At 34.0% G+C, this 19,979-nt stretch overlaps 2 protein-coding genes across 6 annotated transcripts in view; one reads left to right on the top strand and one right to left on the bottom strand.

Moving 5' to 3' along the window:
- Positions 1-1,629, top strand: part of LOC126745002 (cap-specific mRNA (nucleoside-2'-O-)-methyltransferase 1) — a 45,926-nt gene extending 44,297 nt beyond the window's left edge. For both annotated transcript variants that reach the window (XM_050452641.1, XM_050452664.1), the window contains one exon: positions 1,412-1,629. In XM_050452641.1, coding sequence (XP_050308598.1) covers positions 1,412-1,545 — 134 coding nt within the window. In that variant the 3' untranslated portion in view covers positions 1,546-1,629. The remainder of the gene's footprint in view (positions 1-1,411) is intronic.
- Positions 1,630-11,308: 9,679 nt separating this feature from the next.
- LOC126745112 (neurogenic locus notch homolog protein 1) overlaps positions 11,309-19,979 on the bottom strand; it is a 610,297-nt gene continuing 601,626 nt past the window's right edge. For all 4 annotated transcript variants that reach the window (XM_050452841.1, XM_050452857.1, XM_050452837.1 and 1 more), the window contains 7 exons: positions 19,033-19,159; positions 18,788-18,975; positions 17,307-17,390; positions 17,077-17,249; positions 16,585-16,807; positions 16,328-16,523; positions 11,309-11,699 (listed from right to left, as the gene is read on the bottom strand). In XM_050452841.1, coding sequence (XP_050308798.1) covers positions 11,492-11,699; positions 16,328-16,523; positions 16,585-16,807; positions 17,077-17,249; positions 17,307-17,390; positions 18,788-18,975; positions 19,033-19,159 — 1,199 coding nt within the window. In that variant the 3' untranslated portion in view covers positions 11,309-11,491. The remainder of the gene's footprint in view (positions 11,700-16,327; positions 16,524-16,584; positions 16,808-17,076; positions 17,250-17,306; positions 17,391-18,787; positions 18,976-19,032; positions 19,160-19,979) is intronic.

Genomic DNA, 19,979 nt, shown 5'->3' with positions numbered 1-19,979 from the left:
CTGTATCTTAGGGCTCACGTTTATATAAACGTTTCGACTTAAAATCGGTCCATAATTTCGCCCGTCAAACTATGATATAACATTAAGTAACACCTTGTATAGTTCTAGTTAGGCAATTATTAAAAAATAATTATCTTAATTAATGGATTTACAAGAAGATAACCAATGGCATCCTAGGTCTCTGGACCTATCGTCTTTTGATTTCTTCCTCTGAGACCACCTAAAGTCCGTTGTTTTTTAGACGCAATCTGACTCGACAGATCAAGCTTGTTTCATAAATTATTAATACAAAATTTAACTTTAATTTTTGAACTATGTGTTATTTAAAAAAACTAAAAAACTACTACATTAAAAGTATCTTACCATTGAAAAGGGGCTGCCATTTAAAATTATAAAATTGGGGTAGCTGGGGGTTAAGGAATAAGTGAAAACAAGTTACCTATTACATTATGTTCTTCACCTCTCCGTATTAAAGAAATTATTTTCAATGAATTTTTTTTAGTCCTAATTCCTCAGATATAGCAATTATAAGTTTTCGCCTAAATACAGTTCTCCGATTAAACTGGAATAGCAAACACGAATATTAATAAAACGTCTCACATTAAAATTTATATATGCATTTTTGTACGTGTTTAGAAATAGAAACAGTTATCCAGCTCTAGAAAATTACCAATACATTGTGCCTTATTTTGGCTATAATTGCGGAATCTTTCGGATTTTACGAACCTGTACCACTTAAAATTTAATACCGTTAATACAACCAAGATACATTCATTGATTTCTTAGTTACAGGGGAAAAAGAAAATTTTTACTTTTAAGGGTGATTTCATATTTTAGGCCCTCTATAATTAAGAAAAAAGCAAGTAACTGCTATGACTAGATAGGATTCAATGACATGTTTTATGTCGTTGGATGTTTTATATTAAAAGGTCTTATACGTAGTCAGGCGCCTCGTAGAACTAAGTGGCATTCTTTAGTATTGAGTATGAATTCAAATATACAAATTAAAAAAAGAATTTTATAATGTTTCTAAGGTCACGAACACAGGGCATCTTCAGTATAACTTAGGAAAAAGCAAAAAATTCTTTCATCATTTTATACTTCTTAAGGGTTTCTTCCTATAGTTACACTAAGCGCCTTATGCATGGCCAGATGGCGCGAGTCAATAAACATTTTTAAAATGCTCAATTTAAATGCAAAAATTACCAAAAATTGGTAGAATTCCTTAGTTATGCGAGGCCTCTATCCACATCCAATAGGTTTTTAGATTTTGTTTTAATAGTACAAAATTCTATTAATATTTTGTACTATTTCTTTTTGCGATTATGGATCTGACATGGTAAAAATATCTATAATAGATTTTACTATTTTTTTAACCTTAACGTTTTTTATATTATTTTAACATTTTTAGCTCAAGCTTCAAAATCATCCAAAAACACTTTTCAATCAACGTATATGGACAGAATTCAAGTTTTCATTGCCAAAGATCAACCAGGTATAACCATAGAGGATCTCAAAGAATATGTTTGTAAATTACCTAGATAAGTACCATTTTTAAAAAACAAAATATATTTAAGTTTTAACCTTTTTTTAAATTAAGGTTTTTCAGAATTATATATTTTTTGAGAATTGTATATGTTATTATACCTACATTTTTAAGGTTCAGATGAACTATGAAATAAGAGCTTTAATTGGAAAAGCCATCTCTAGCAAGTTCCCTAAAGATGCAATTTGTAAAATTCCCATTTACAAGCGAAACTTATTAATTTGTCCTTAACTCTTTAAGGTAACGGCTTACAAAACTATTTAACTCATTGGAGTTAAAAAATGCCAAGCAAATAGAACAAAATAATGATATTTGTCTAAGCTGTACGCCTCTTTAGACTTTCGGTATTATTCTTCCTATCAAATACATATTAAAAGTTGTTTTTTGTTTGTACGTGGGCCTCTGGGGTTATGCTCATAATTAACATAACGCTTAAATAAGATATTTTCTTTTAAAATCACCGACTCGTCATTCAAATTGTCTGTAGAATAATTTCTTTATGTACTTTTCAAACTTTAGACGAATTGGGTAGCCTCACCACTATCGCAATAGAAATGTACTATAGTGTAGTACACTCTTGTCAAAATTTCAGCCAAATTGGACTTGTAATCTTGTTTTGACCGCTTGTGAAAACGGTGGTGTCCGCAGATTTTAGAAAAATGGAAAAAAGAGCAATATCGGTCGGTTATTCGATTCTTCTTTTAAAGAGAAATCGCGCTGCGAAATCAAAGAGCGCTTGGATGCTGTGTACGGTGACTCTTCTCCTTCGGTAGCAACCGTCACTAATTGGTTTAACGAGTTTCAACTGGTCGCACGTCGGTTTTTGATGACTCACGCCAAGGTGCCTCGAAAACGGCTTTACGGAGAAAAGTGTGACGAAAATCCATGATCTCGTATTGGCAGACCGCCGATTAAAGGTGGGCAAAATAGCTGAGACAGACAAAAGACCGCGTAGGTCATATCGTACATGAAATATTGGATATGAGAATGCTGTTAGTGCGATAGGTGCCGCGTTTGCTCACTCTGGACATCAAGCTCAACCGTGAGACCACTTCAGAGCAGTGTTTGACGTAATCCGAAGAAGTTTCTGCGTCGTTTTGTGACGGTCGACGAAACATGGATCCACTGGTAAACACCAGAGACCAAAGAAAAATCGAAGTAGGGAACGGCGAACATGCTCCGAAGACTGTGCATTCGCTGGAAATGTGATGGCCACTGTTTTCTGGGATTCACAAGGGGCGATCCTCATCGACTACCTGGAGAAGGGCAGAAAAATTTCAAGGCTCTACTGTGCCGAATTAATTAGACGCCGAATTGCGTAATTTCCCAATATAAAGCCCCATTTGGCGCAGAAAAAAATACGCTTTTACCATGACAACGCCCGAGCTCACACCTCCGCTTTCGCCACGGCTAAATTGAATTGAGCTACGAACTTCGGTCCCATTCAACGTATTCGCCAGATTTGGCCCCGTACTACTTCTTCTTGTTTCCAAACTTTAAAAAAATCACTCGCCGGGCGGAAATTTGAATTGAATGAGGAGGTTATCGCCGCCTACTTTGCAGAACTACAAAATTCGTATTTTTCAGATTAAAGAAATTAGAACATCGCTGGGTGAAGTGTATTGACTTAAAAGGAGATTATGTAGAGAAATAAATTGTCACTTCTCCCAAATTTTCGTTTTTCTTTTGTAGGCTAAGTACTTATCTGTACCACCTCGTACATATTGGGGAATCTATCATAACGCCTACAGAGGTGCTTAAAGGCGAAATATGGCAAGGCGCGCATGCATTTCCTGCGCTCTGCTACTCGCCTGTTACCTCGTGGTTTTTCAGTACGACGTTAGTAAGCATCTGATTTTAGTGGAATTTCGGATGAAATTTCGAAAAATATTACGCAAAAGTTCAAGCATTTCTACAATATTTTTCTGATACAGGCTTTATATACATTAGTGTAAAACTCACACAGAATCGTAATTTCAAAATTCTTATTATCCAATGTTATTCTAATAAGAATAAAATATAAAATCGGATAAAAGTAGGAAAATGTAAACAGTATGAAAAAATAAAATTAAAAGCCATTTCTTACTTCCAAAAGAGTTTCTGAATGTTGAAATGGCACTGGAAAATGCAACAATTTTATCTCGCAACTGCTCTAAATTTGTTGGTCTACTAAATTCGTGTTTGTAAATGGTCTCCTTAAGATGATCCTAAAAACAAAAGTAATTTGGGGACAAATCTGGCGATCTAGGCTATTTAATATCCCCAGTATCATTAATAAAATTGTTAGAAAAAGACGGATAACATTTTTTTCCTAACCGAAATTAAACTATCCCAGGTGTAATCTAAATCAGAGAATGGTAGGTAGAACTTGGATTTGCAGCAACTGAAGTTATTTTTGAGCTTTTAAAGTACCATCAATTAGGTCAATAGTCGCCCTAAACATTCATTTATTGGGGATACTGGATTCTACAGAACTGAAAACTTTTGTGCTCATTTTCCCGAGTCTAATATCAAACAACGGAAGGATTGTGTTTCCCTTGTAATGGAAAAGAAGATTTATCTGATAATAGAATTTCGTAAATATTTTTTATTTTCATTTGCCTTTTCTATCATAATTTCAATTTTTCGCCACTCAGTCTTTGGGAAATGTCCTGAGTTTTCAAATATTTGAAACATTTGTACCCATTTTTTCCAGTTCCTCTCAAACACTTCGACATGACTATGTTGAATCTACTTCTAGGGCACTACAAACCATTTCTTCTAGTCTTGCTCCTGGAATTCTTGCACTAAGTGTGCCTTACACGTGCGCTGTAAAAAAAATCCTTGCGAACATAGGCAGCTTCCTGTCATATCCTATTAACAAATATTCGATTTCAAAAATTTTAAAAAGGAACAGGTTCCACCCTTACAAGCCCCAATTTATTCATACGTTTAGACCAGGAGATCGATGGACGCTTTGAATTCTGCTGTGGAAGAATGTCCAAGAAATGTTAGAAGATAACCCATTTATGGGAAGACATATTTTTTTTTCGGATGAATTGACGTTGGTGGAGTGATACTATTCCAAATTTAACATCTAAACTCGCGACTAATGTGCTTTCAAAACAAATATTTGGTGTGGAATTCATGAATCTTTAAATGCGAACCGATATTGAAATAAATAAATAATGGCTTTATTTGTACTTTTCAATAGTGTACATAGGCGAAGTCTAGCCAAAGGCTAATCTACTTAACCTATTTAAAAAATGTAAGCAAAATTATTTTAGATAGCACAACAAAAAGAAAATAATTAACATTTATAATGGTAACACTTATAGTAATATAAAAATAAACAGATATACACCCATTGGTTCATAAAAATCAAAAATTATAGAATAAGAAATACCTACTGACAATTTAGCTATTCTGTTTTGTTAAAAAATGTGGCTTTAGTTTTTTCTTGAAACCCGCTACTGACATTTTTTTTATAGGATTCGGAACAAGGTCATTGTAAATTGCCACAGCATTATACAGAAAACTACGACGCAAGAAGGCTGTTTAATATCTAGGAATTGACAACTTATTTATAAATCTTAGATTTGTTTCAAGTAAATTTTTTCCGAAAAGTAAGTTTTTTGCGGAGGTAGGGAGAAGTAGACGACGCTAGCAGTCTATGCACAAAAACCGCCAATTACAAATAGAATAGATTTTCCACGCGCAGCCAACCAAGTTCACATAGCCTTGCGGAGACTCTATCATACTTTCTCAGTCCATAAATAAATCTGCAGCATTGATTTTGCAGCTTTTGCAAACGGTACGCAGTGATTTTGTCTAAACATGGAAAATAAACAATATTGCAGTAATTCATAATAGGTAGTACTAAAGACTCACACAGATCTTTCCTTACTTTAAAATTAAGTATATCTCTGTATGCATACAATGGCTTTAAAGAATAGTATGACTTCTTAATGACATTAGAAACTTGTAACTTAAAGCGCAATTCATCATCCAAAAGCAATCCAAGATTTTTTGCACATTTAACCATACTTAGCTGATTACCCCCCCACAAAAATCTTTAAACCGTCCAATGTTAATCTTTTTTTGTTCTTAGAGGTAAAGCACATGACACAACACTTTGAAGTATTGAGTTTTCAATTATTTTCAGAGGAACAGAAGGAAATTCTAAAAAGATCAGAAGAGAGTCGTTTATTTTATTTGATGCCTCTAATACAGATTCAGCTTTAAAAGAATGATAAATTTGCATATCATCTGCGAACCCCTGGATCTGGCAGTATTTTACAACTTCAAACAAATCAGAAACATACATCAGAAATAAGAGAGGTCCCAAAACAGATCCCTGAGGTACTTTAGATGTTATATATTTGGTATTTGAAAAAGTCTGATCTTCCAAGACCACCATTTGCCTTCTGTTGGATAAGTAGGATCTAAAAAACATTTGAGAAACATTATCAAAGCCACAATAAGCCAATTTTGCTAAAAGCAAATGATGATCCAAGGTGACACATCTCGTGAGAGTGTCAAGCACTATAAGTGCTGTGGAGTCACCTTTATCCATTGCAGAAATTATCTCTTGGGTAACGTTTAGTAATACAGATGTCGTGCTATGTTGTTTTCTATACCCAGATTGTTTATGCGGAATAATATTATTGGAGGTGCGCAAGTCATAAATTTGCGGCTGTATAAACTGTTCCAAAACTTTAGCGATGACCGGGATAATTGAAATTGGTCTAAGGTCGCAGAAATTAGTCGGATTATTAACTTTAGCCAAAGGTGTTAAGAGAAAAGTTTTTCTAAAAAAAAAGTTTCTGTTTCTAGGCAACAGTTTATAATAATATGCGTAATATGTGGAGATAGCTTTGGAATACAGTGTTGCAACATTGACGCTGATATTGAATCACAACCGTGTGCATTTGATTTTCGGTTTAAGACTATTTTAGAAATTTCCTCAACTTTGGCTAATCGAAATGAAAAATTTAGATCATGCTTAAACTGCTTATTTTGAAAATTAGCAACTCTCCGGGCAACTACCTAACGGGCTATAAATTGAAGCAAAATAGTCATTAATTTTGTTTGGATCTCGGAGATTTAAAGGAATAGAACGATTAGAGATATTTTTTAGACTTAGATTATTAATAGCTCTCCATAACTGTTTACTATCTCTGACGTTCTGATGAAATTGCAGATATTTTTTTTTCTCCTAATCATTCCCAGCACAAGATTACGCATCTGTCTGTAATATGCCCAATCGGCCAAATTTTTAGACTTTTTAAAACTTGACAATGCCTTATTTTTTTCTTTTATAAAAAGTTGCACATTTGCAGTTATCCACGGGGTATAAGGCTTAGAAATTTTTGACGTCGTAAAGGCTGCATGTCTATGAAATAATGAGCAAATATTATTAGTAAGATACTGAATTTTTTCGTCTAGATTATTGATATAATACACATTATCCCACACAACTTTATTCAGGTCCTTATAAAAATCATCTTTATTAAAGTGTTTAAAATTACGATAGAGTTTCGTTTTTATCTCATTACTCTGTGCCTCAATCTCGATACTACAGAATATAGCTTGATGGCACTAATTAAATCAGCGTTAAGTACTGCTGTACTTGTAACATTTGAGGGTTTATTAAAATAGATATAGCCGTTTTATTCTCACTTGAATGACGATAAAAACGATGAAAGCGAGCCGACGAAAAGACGGATAGACCGTGGTCAGTTTAACCTACTTTCTTTCCCAAAATTATCTTCAGATCTCGGTACACCGGCAGTATACTATGCCGTGGCAGATTTGCAAAGAGAAACCGCCCGATGTGAGTGTGCATCGGCATCGGTTCTCAATAGCAAATCAATGCCCATGCCGCCGCAAAAAAATTTCCTCTATTATTTTAATATTTAGATTAGTTTAAAACAGTGACGTAGTATTAAGTTATATCGTGACTTAAAATGACATATAATACAAACTGTTCCACAGGAGTTAAAAGTATCAGTGTTTTCTTTGGGAACAAATATATAGAAATCCTGTTTCTTTTTTCCATTTCTAAAAAAGAAAATAACTATTTTTCATGTACATATAAACTTATTTTCGTATAACTAAAAAAAAATATTAAAAATAAAAAAAAATACCTTTTAACCATAAATTTTTATTTTTTTTAAATATTGCTTTAATATAGATACATAGTAGAGACTTTGTTTTGTTCTCTTTTGATTTATAGTAGAGCCTCCATGTGCATCAACAATGGCAACGTCTCTGCATGCTGTCAATCAAATTATTAAGCATTTCTGGAAGAATTTTATTCCAAAGTTGTAGTAAAACGGTCCTAAGCTCAGCCATTGTTTTGACAACGGGTCTGTGTTCATCTAGCATTCGCTACAACATGTCCCAAGCGTGTTCGATACAATTAACGTCTGGAGAAAATGGAGGGAGTAAAAGAACGGAATTCCATTCATTTCTATCGCATCAATAATAGCTTAAGCTCTGTGAGATCTGACACGTTGAACAGGTCGTCGATTTCTATGTGTTCTAAGTAGGACCCATACTCATCGACTATCCGAAAGTCCGGCATATCTGGATTCCTCTGTGAAAAGCACAGACCTCCATTAATTGACCCAATTTACGTGATCTCTTGCCCACTGTAACCTTTGCCCCATGTATTCATGGGTTAGTGGAACCCGCCTTAATAGACGTCGGGATCTTAAATTTACACCATTTAATCGCCGTCTTATTGTTTTAATTGAAATACTTGTACTAATACCTGTAGCATTAAAAAGACACCGCGAAAGTTGTCAATACGTAGATAATAGCTCTCTCCGCGCACTTAGTATAAGAAATCTGTCTTGTGAGACTGTCGTTTTCCTGGGGCCACTAATCCTTGGCCTTTCTAACAGAACCAGTTTAATTAAATCGAGTATTTAATCTACTTATGACATTTTGCGATACATTAAACAAATTGGCAACTTCTTGTTAAACACGACCACTTATAAGCATGCTAATAGCCCGATTTGCTTTTTCAATCGTTAATTTAGATCGCATTTAGATCGAATTTAGATATTGAAGAGATATGCACACTATAATATGAACAAAGGCATAATAAATCATACATTTTTCAGCTTGTTTCATTTTAATAAAATAGCAAAAATGTTGTACATAAACAAAAAATGCACAAAAAATAATTGTTTACCAGAACACCAACGTAAGGATATGTATGGATCTATTTTTCGTTAAACTGGTCACCAAAACTTTATTTTATTGGAATTTATTTACAAATTTCAGCAATATCCTTAGAACATCGAAAGGCCTTTCAATGTTCTAAGTAATATCCTTAACTCTTGTGGAGCAGCTTATTTAGAAAAACATGGTTTGTTACGCATGACGTAGATAAATAGGCTTGGGTTAATAATTCTACGAATTGTTTTGAATGTGCCATGCTCAAGAGGCAAACAAATCATTATATACTTGATGCCAGCAGAAGGATGTTAAAAATGCGTTAGTTTTGTCTGCTAAAAATATTTCTCAATCTTCGACTCGAATAATCTTCGACCATTAATATATGACGACATTATTTGAAAAATAGTTCTTTAAACAGCTCTTACCAAACATTCCTCCAAACTCAGTAAAATGTTATGGATAATGTACTTTGCCTCTCAAACATTTTAAATAAAATAAAAACAAGATCTCATAACTTTTATGAAAATTAAGAAAATTCCTGTCCCGACAAGATCCCAATAAAAAGAAGTTGTTAAATAAAATTAAAGATTATAACTTAAAAAATGAGCATCTTATTGACAATATCGCCAAAAGTAATGCTCCATATTATTGTGTCTTTAATCTGATTGAATTAGTTTGTGGTAAATTGAAGAAACAGCTTCGAAAATGCAACACTTCAGCAACATTGAGTGCGGTAGCTATTGACAACATATGCCAAGCTATTGTAGAATTCGAAAGTGATTGAAAAATTGGGTAGAACACTTAATTAAAACAGAAAATGAATATACGGTTTTACCATCCACACCTCAAAGCAATAATTCCGCCTGACGATAACCATTCTAGTTCTGAAGAGAGTCTTTTGGAATATTTAATATTGATAAATATATATGTAAGTGTTTTATAATAATATAATAGATGATTTTTTAAACCACGTTGTATTTTAATTCCTTCATATCTGGAAAATGATCTCTATCTTAAAAATACCTGATTATTTGGATTCCTAACCTAAAATATTGTATAACGTCAAAACCATAAGCCATGTAAGCTTTACAACAATACGTTTTAGTATCAATTATAGAACTGATAAAAATTTCAGATCAAAGCATTCAAAGTTAAGTTTGTTAGTAAAACTATTATACAAAAAAAAACTGAATTGAAAATATTTAGGTTTGTTTTATTATCTTATCCAGCCCCTTTATAACGACACGGCACTGACGGCGGCAGAGTTTAATATATTTTTTTGCGGCCGCTTAATATTCGGCTCCTTCAAGTAAGAATAAAACCAGCAATACGAGTAGGCTCATTTATTCATAATGGATTCCAGGTCTCCACGACTTAATATTATGGTAGCTGAACTAGTGTTACTATATAGAATTCGCAATAAAATATAATCTTACAAATCTTTTACTAGGAAAACTTATTAAAAATTTGAGGACAGAGGCACACACCGTTTGTTTATTCAAGAAGCGCCATCTATGTATTGATGATTTACTTTTTATTAAATGAATTAGAAGATTTTCTTGACAAATTTTCGTTGCTTCAACGTCAACAAATATGGTTTCAACAGAATAGTGCTCCATGACACAGTAGGTTAGATGTAAGACAATACCTTAAAAATTGTTTTAATGGAAGTTATACATCGGTTTTCGGAAATTTTTTGGCCACCTCGCTCTCCAGATTTGCGCCACTCGATCTTTTGGGGTTATTGAAAGAGGTATATCTTCAAAGGCCATTTACAGATGTTTCTCATTTGGAAAAAAATGATTACAGAATCGTTTCAGAGTATTACTCCGGTGTGATTAGAAGAGTACTGAAAAACTTTTGTGAAAGAGCAGTTAGGTACCTGTATTCAAAGAGAAGGCGGATATATTGAGGCAGTAGCGAATTGAAGGAGCCAATAATGTTCGTTAAAATTATTAAAATTATTTTCAGGTATTATTCATTTAAATGCATCTCTAAAGTGTTACAAGACGGATATTAAGTAATTATTGAAAGGTTTTAAGTGTTCAATAAAAATTATTAGAGATTACTTCTTTTTATTAATTATTTTCTTTTTGTGAAAATTTGCTCATTATTTTCTAAACGAAAAGGTTATCATGTTTCTCTTAAATAAAAAATATAAATCGGTATCCCTAGGTAATTTAAAAAACATTTGTAAAAAAATATGTTGTGAGTACCAGGATGTTATTGCATATTTAAATTGATCGTTATTAGTTCTCACCAACTTCATAACAATTTTCGGTATTCAAACCACGAGACAGTTTTACTATGACTAACTAACTAACGAAAACTCGTTACTTTATTCTCGACACGTGTTTCGCTAAAGAAGTTAACATCTTCGGGAGAAAATTAAAAGTATTAATATGCCCTTTTTACGAAAGCCCCTATTATATAAAAGGCATTAAACTAAGTGTACAGAGGCCTAGTCATCAGAGGTATTGACGAAGTTGAACTACTCAGCTCGTAAGGTCATGCATTATAAAGTGTTTTAACTAGTTGATAGCAGCTAATTTATTTAGTTTTACACATGCAATAAAACGAATGAAAATAAAATCAAATTACAAACAAAATATATTAAAAAAAATATCAACAATGAAATTACTTTAATGGCAGTTTGAATATGTTACTTTAAGGCAGCCATTTTTAAAAACAATAACACTATCTACAAGTTAAAAAATATTACGAATTATTGAACAAAAGTGCGATAATTTTGGTGTCAATTAAGACAACAACATTTTAAGGTGTCGTAATGGTACCATTTCCTTTTAATTCTTCTTGGGCACGCTTATATCTAATATATCTTGCTGCTGTTTGCCCTCTGTTAAGATAGCACTGACTTAAAGCGTCTCCTTGGTACCCTTGAGGACACGTGCACACAGCCAAGTGGTTCCTTGGATTACATTCCGCGTTAACTCCGCATTGGCCTACGCAGGGATTTTGGCATCTACAAATTAGAAATTTTTAACAGATTGTGATTCTAATTAACTGAATTATAATAAAGATATACAATATTTTTATTATCATGATTATTTACTTAGTCCTAGGATTGGAAACTTTGGTGTGACACTCAAATTATGAGACAGTTTTACCACTAACCAAATTTCTCTTTATATTCTTTATTTTTACTTTCGACACAGCATCTTCATTCACTTCATTTCGCTAACGAGTTTTTTCGTAATTTAATTGGGAATAACCCCTGATAGTTCTGATCGTTTAGGGAATATAACGCCTAGTTCAAAAGTTCTACGTTGAACTTTGGAATGTTTCCCAGTTATACTTTCTGAATAGACTAAAAATGATTTGGTTTTTCCGATACAAAAGTAAAAAAACCATTTAGTAAAGGTGACTTTCTAAATCAGACAAACGAAAGAAGGAAACACTCTAATTTGTTCGGATTTCTTCCTGCTTAAAATCTGAGTTTAATGGAACCTGGAAAAGTCCCATTGTCTGATTCTGATAGTTCGACGTGTAACCCTGTTGGGAAACTGATGAAGACTGGCTTTGTAGTTACAATAGTAGCTCACCTTTGTTGCTCTTTTGATTCCATGAAAATTCCTTCCTTTTTCCAATGCTTATGACATAGATGACAAAAATACAGGGTGTTTCAGAACTATGGGATCAAACTTCTGGAACCCCCAGAAGTTTGATCCCATAGTTCAGGGCAACAGAAGAATCCATTTATAGGAACCAGGAGTATAGGAATTCATGTCCGGAAATGCGTCACTACGCCACTACGGCCCTAAGACGCGTTAAAATTTATAAAAAACATTAATTACCTAAATAGCATTTGGCATATGGAACAACAAACTGCAATGCACGAGCAGCATCGCGGTTGTATCATGAACGTTATCCCGGACGACAGCATCCTGGATACAAAAAGTTTATTGCGGTTCATCGGCGGCTGGCTGAGACAGGCATGTTTAAGACCAAGATGCTCGAACCGTAAGAACGGTGAACTTTGAAGAAGAGGTGCTTCAGCGAGTTGCCGATGAACCATCAAATAGCACACGTGACGTCGCTAAGAATATGAATACAAGTAACGCTTCTGTCTAGCGGATACTACACGAGCAACAACTCCATCCTTACCACTTCCAGAAAGTTCAAGGTATGACTGCAGCCGATTATCATCCTAGAGTTCAATTTTGTCGATGGCTTCTGGATCACATCATTACACAACCAAATTTTTTACGATATGTTTTGTGGACCGATGAAGCCACACGAGAGACGGTATTTTTAATAGTAGGAATAGCCATGTTTGGGACGAAGAAAATCCTTATGCAATTTTTCCAAGAAAACATCAGAAACGTTGGTCTGTCAACGTATGGGCAGACAATGTTGATGATTATTTAATTAGGCCATACCGGAACGGTTAACAGGACCTATTTATCTGCGTTTCTTGGAGAAAGTTCTCTCAGAACTCCTTGAAAATGTTCCACTAAACGTTAGACAGCAAATGTGGTTTCAGCATGATGGAGCGCCGGCTCACTTTGCTGTACAAGTACGCGAATATTTGGCTCAGCGGTTTGGGCACCGTTGGATTGCCAGAGGTGGAGCAGTTTCTTGGCCTCCTAGGTCACCCGATTTAACGTCGCTCGATTTTTTCTTGTGGGGACATGTCTTTAGTCGACGAAACTCCAGTAGAATCAGAGCTAGACTTAATAATGACAATGAAGAATTAGAATTAGAAACTTAATAATAATGGACAAATAACAGCAGCATTTCAAATCATTCAAAATGAGGATTAAATTTTTAGTGTAGTCCGCCGAAATCATGTGCGGCGTTTAAATCGGTGTATTGAGGTTGGAGGAAGACATTTTGAACAATTGTGATGGTATCATATACAAAAGGTAAAAATAAATCCATCATATCCTATTTAGGTAGTTAATATTTTTTCTAAATTTAAACGCATTTTGGGGCCGTAGTGGCGTAGTGACACATTTCCGGACATGGGTTTCTACATGTTTCTACATTATAGCAAACACCATTTTATTTTGTCTGCTTTAAGCAATAGGATATTGGTGGCTGCAAACCACTCATAAACCAACAATTGCTATGTCATGAGCAAACCGTGTTTATTTAAATTCCCGACCCAACAAAATAAAATTATTAATTAAGATCTACAATAATAACGTAGGCCTGTCACTGAGAAATCCCTATGTTCCACACGATTTACACTCTATCGTTTAGAACATCGATACTCTCATTTAATAGTAGTACTAATGTTAGGGGAACAGTCCGGCGAGTAGGCCTAAAAGTTAAGGTGATTCTCCTCTTCTGATCCTATCCCATTCTTCACATTCTCCTATAAAATGATATGTCTAGGGCACATCGGCTAAGATATGCAGATATCGGTTGAGTCTACAGTGATCAGTTAGGATTCCAGTCATGTCTACTATGATCCTTCTGTGCCGGGACAGCTGCCACGCTATCCTAGTTTTAGTTGGATTTGATAGCAGCTCTCTGGCCTGTCGGCAACTGCTGTTCCTACTCCAATTTTTTCTAATCTTTTCCTATTCCTATTTTTCAGCGCATTCATGCACTCTTTGACTAGTTTGCAACTGGTCCTGGATGCTTGGATTGTCTTTAACCAACCTGGCTCTCTTTATATGGCATTTGATAGATTATAAAGACTACATCTATCAAATGTCAATAATAATCAACAATATCAATTAAATGATACTAGTTTAAATATGGTATTTCTATGGTAGTTCTAATAATAATAATTAATTGTAGTTTCAAAGATAATTGGGTACAAGATTAGAAGACTTAACAAAAAAAAATTACAATAAGGGTATTCAATGCTTGAATTACTTTATCCCCGGAGACGTGTTGAATATAGAAACAACAAATTCTCTAATTCTTTCACATTTAAATTTCTGTGATAATGTTTTTAGTTGTCGGCCCCGGCAGCGCGGTGGGTATATACCTGCCTAGCAGTCGTGTGGCCCTGGGTTCGAGTCCCAGACTTGGCATGGTCGTTTGTGATGTCCGATTTAGTTTAAGTACTAAAAAATTATATATAGAGGTTATTCGTGACTAAATGTGCCAGTGGCGAAGCGTGAACTTTTCTTTCGGGTAGACAAACAATAAAAATTGTTAATTAGACAAAAATGTGTATTCAATATTATTCACTTTAATGAAATAGAGAATGAAAGCGCATGAAATATTAACTCAAAGAGAAAAATATGTAGTGATATAAAAAAGAAAAAAACAATTACTACTAGCATAAAAAGATAGATAGATAAAAATAAATACTACTTACAAAAAAAAAACACCACAGGTATAACCATAACTTATAAAACCATAATATCCATTATTTTAAAATTAATTAAAGACAAATAAAAACACAACTAAAATACAATTGCCAATATCAAACAGTCGTTCATAAATAACCCCTAAAATATCCACTAAAAAAATCTTTTAAAATAAAAATACTAATTATTAAATTACAATAGCACGCGCCCGCACCAAATGCCAAATGCAGATTCATCAAAAAACAAAACTGAAGATGATTGCGGCCGACCAGACCAAGCGTGTCCATAAACAATAACCCTCAAGAGCATAATAAAATAGCTGGTCGACTTCGATAGACAAAAGCTCAAATGTCTTTCCCGCGAGTAAATTTTGCATACGTAATAGGCTGAATTCTGATGCGGCTGAAACTCTGTCACCTGCTTGATGCGTATATGGTTCGATTAGATGCTCTAAATTTCGGAAGACAAATATCAATGTGTCTTCCTGGGGCTCGTATACATTAATTGGGTGTCAGCCCTGCATTTTTATTGGTGCGTCAGGCGGGGCGCGCCTTAGATATTATAGATAGATAGATATTATAGCCGTTTAGATACCGTTGTATAATAATAGTAAGGAGAGCGACTACATTCTGTGTTATTTTTTTTTATTTGAATTCAACAATTACATGAAATAATTACGTAATAAATTTATGAGAAATAACTGGATAATTTTGGGTAGACAGTGTCTACCTTGTCTACTCGTACGCTTCGCCACTGAAATGTGCTCAGCACAAGGTCAATAAATTAAAAAAAAAATGTTTTTAGCCCTTGTCTTGATCTTAGTGACAAGAAGCCTGTACAAAAGTTTCAGAATGCACGCGTGAGATTCATATTTGGAATACGACGACCACATGAAGTGTCACATAAATTAAAAAGTTTTTAGTAGCTGAATATGTTCCAAAGAAGAGAGTAAGATTACACGGTGTTTTGCTATATAATTTAAAGTAATAAATGTCCTCTCTACCTGATGGATAGAGTCAAGCGCAGGGTTGTTACTCACCGAGTCAACATAAGACATCGAAAACCTTTGGACATCCTACGGCATCCCAAAAAAATTTTCAAGCGTAGCTTTTCCTTTAATGTTATACTTATACATGTGTGAATAAACATAAAAATGCTTTATATGTCGGTATGTCGACAAGTTTTTATAGTTAATAAAAAACATATACGAAGAGACTTTAAAAATTAGCTAGATTAAAATCAGCCGCTTTTGGGATTCTTTTCTTTGTTAAATAATTTTTTTGTGGTGATATTAGTGCATAAGAAAAAAATTACTTACGCATAGTCAATACAAGCTCTGTTGCTAGGACAATCACCATCTCCTAAACATTCACCCCTGCTGCATCCTGTTACGGGATTGCCAACATACCCGGTTTGACAGAAACACACCGGGCGTTCTTTTGAAGGATTCCTAGTCTCGAATCCAGGTTCACAGTATGCATTGGCTCCGCAAGGATTCGGTTCACAGAGATCGCCTAAAAAGTCATTTGAATTGCTTTCACCATTCATTGTACAAAGTTTTCAGTGGCTACTCACGTGCTTCAAAAGGTCTACACCTCACAAACGGATCCCCGGTCATATCCTTCGGACAAGAACAAACTGGTGTCAGTCCTCTCAAGTTACAATCAGCACCTACACCGCAGACTCCCTCGCACGGGCTTTTGCAAATACCATAGAAACAGGCGGGTCTACCTGGTGGGCAGTCTACGTCACCGTAGCATTCCGGTTTGCAAGATATCGAAGGGTTGCCAAAGTAATTCTGAAAGTTGTAGGAACTTATGACGTATGGTGTTTGGCTAAAGCTAAAGCACGACCGTATATAGGAAACAATTAGTATTAGTCTCATCGATATCGAGAATGTGATTAAAATATTTTAATTTTTCAAACAATTGCCACAAGAGGTTACAACTATTCATTTCTTTCTTTAAGAAGAGAAATGTAGATACTAACAGTATGAAGTAAAATCAGTAAAATATATTTTAGTTTTCTTAATGAATATTTGTTGTAATTAGTCGAAATAATATTTACCTTGGGACAAGAACAAATGGCCTGATGGTTTCTAACTTGGCAGTCTGCATTTTCACCGCATTGTGTACTGCAGGGATTTTGGCAACGGAAATCTATGCAAGCCTGATTAGAATTACATTCACCATCACTTTCGCATTCGTGACGACATCCTGCTATGGGAGAACCCTGAAACCCTATTTAAATGAGTAGCATAAAGTGCGATAATAAAAAAAAGGAGAAATATGTTTTACCTGGACGACATTTACAGGTGGGCACCCCATTAACTACTTCACAGTTAGTGTTTTGTCCACAAGGACTAGGATGGCACAACTCAGCTACAAATAAGACATGTTAAACACAATAAAATCATAAATTTAAAACAGTGGCGTAACTTGATACGAGGGTAGTAATAATATGCAATTGCATTTATATTTGGATTTTGATTGATTTCAAAAACTATTTAAAATTTAGTTTTTTTATTCTTTCATTAGCGTCCAGTAGACTATAACAAGATATACATATCCCTCGTGACATAATGATGAATGTCTATAATAATACTCCCAACTCCGCTTGACGATCATTTCCAAAAATATACAACATATACCAGCAATTATTTCTACATTCAAATCCTGCAAACCGAAGACTCTTGGCATCTTCGCCGAATGTTGCTAGGTCAAAATTGTATATGATGTATGATTTTTGGACCAAGATAGTCAATGTATTTGTGTATACCCCATTGTAGTTTGAGGTCTAAATATATTCCAAAAAATCTTACAGCAGTTTATCATTTTTATCCTATCTATCATTTTTATCCTGAGTGTCCCTGAGAGAAAAACACCCTGCGTGACTTTGCTTTAAAGTTTCTTTACCCAAAACCATTGTTTGGTGATTAATTGTGTTAACATGCAAATTAATTCAAGAGACTCCAATTTTACCAGTTGCAAAAGATCATTTGATTCAATACCTTTAACGTATATTAAAATTACTATCGGTTATAATAATAGTAAGGACAGAGCCCTGAGGAACAACATTATGAATTCGTTATAAAGAATGTATGCCGCTAGGTCAAGATTGCCAAGTACTGTGTGTTTATTTTCAAAAACCAAAATCGAATGACGCTAAGAAATAGTTCTTCTAATCAAGAAACCTGTAACTTTTGTATTATTTTATAAATTATTCACCTTACATGTGGACATCGCCATAGAGGAATGCAAATATTTATTTTTTTTAAGTTACGAATGTTCTTTAGTTTTATGTATATGCCAATTATGTGAGTTGTAATTAAAAATCATTAAGTATTTTATACGGCAAGTTACTTTCCTGGTGCCACAATATTGATGGATTAATTAAACATTCATTATATATTCTCATGCAAAACATTTGACTAAAAAAAGAAAGACAATGAATGACTTTATCGATTCGCACTTACGTTTGCCGGTGAGAGGGAAATGCAGCGTATTCCCCATCTTTACGTTCAATTTGAATTTTGAGTTAGTAGCCGTAGGAGAAATATTATCGTCCTCTTTTATTAACTTCTTATTTGAGAGTTGTTATTGAAAGTTAATGCACTGATAATTTAAATTATGATTTCGACGAGATTTACTGAAAAAAATTAAGCATTCGTTAGGGAATCACGCACTAAAATGTATGTTAGGGGGAGTAAATTTTTTTTTAAATTTACGTAGGAGCTCTAGACCTCTTTGTTACGCCACTGTTTTGAAGTTTCACATACAGGGATCAAATCTCCTACAACTGCTAAAAGGGCTTCCAGTATATCCTGGAGGGCAACTACAAACGGGCACGTGGTTTCTGGCTTGACAGTCAGCATTTACTCCACAAGTTCCTGCGCATGGATCAATGCATCTGCCATTTCTGCATGTTAAATGATCCCTACATTCTCCATCTGAGAGACATTCTGACCTATAATTATTAAATATTAAAACTATTGTAAAAGTAAGGTAGCTTTTTTAATCTTACCTAGTACATACAGATAGAGGATCCCCAGAGTATCCCCTGTAGCAAGAACAAACTGGTCTACCACCTATTACTTGGCACTGAGCGTTTTGTCCACAGGTATTGGCCGTACAAGTTGTGACTTGCATTGCTAAAAATTACCACAGGACATTTTTTTACAAATCTAAATTTACAATTTTAAATCTATAAAGGAAGAAAATATAAAATAGATAGAGTGCTGTTAGATTATTTGTTGCTTTTTATAAGTATGTAGCGCAGTGAGGTTATACATTCAGATATAATTATAATTTATATAGATTATAAAAAATTATAATAAAAGTGCCTAAAGCTTAAGGTTGCAATATTTGCAGGTTCTTTATTTTTAAAGATTGATTAAGTTAGTAAAGTTGACACGTTATCTGAAACTGGAAAATGAAAAAACAAATAAATATCGCTTAATAACTTTCCAATTATTAAAAAAAAATATTTTTCTTATACAGGATGCTCTATAACATCAATTGAGCAGATAATTGATTTCCAAACAAAATACGCAGTATGCATTTTTATCTTAGGTTGAAAATAATGAGTTATTAACGGCTTTCACTGTAGACCAAGTTTTGAAATGCCAACAAAAGGATTTAAGCAGATGCTTGAATTTTAATTCCTTATTACAATAATGATTATTTCAACTTTCAAGTAAAGCATATTGATCAAGCTGCAGGCCATCTATAAATTTGTAATGAAAATGTTTTGTTTTAGAGACTATACCCCATACAATAATTAAAGAATAATGAAAAATGAATGAAAATTCTTAAGTGCATAGCTCAGATCACGCGTATGGCATTTCTAGTACAAGTTAAAAAATGAACCATCGGCTAGTAATGAATATCTTTTAATTGACAGAGATTTGGATCATATAAAAATTTTTACTAAAATCCTTTTCTACGTAGACACTACGTACCAGCACCACC

The sequence above is a fragment of the Anthonomus grandis genome, chromosome 1 (assembly GCF_022605725.1).
Source record: "Anthonomus grandis grandis chromosome 1, icAntGran1.3, whole genome shotgun sequence".
NCBI classification, from domain to species: Eukaryota; Metazoa; Arthropoda; class Insecta; order Coleoptera; family Curculionidae; genus Anthonomus; species Anthonomus grandis.
The sequence above is the reverse complement of the archived record's forward strand: the minus strand, read 5'-3'. Positions and strand labels throughout refer to the sequence as shown.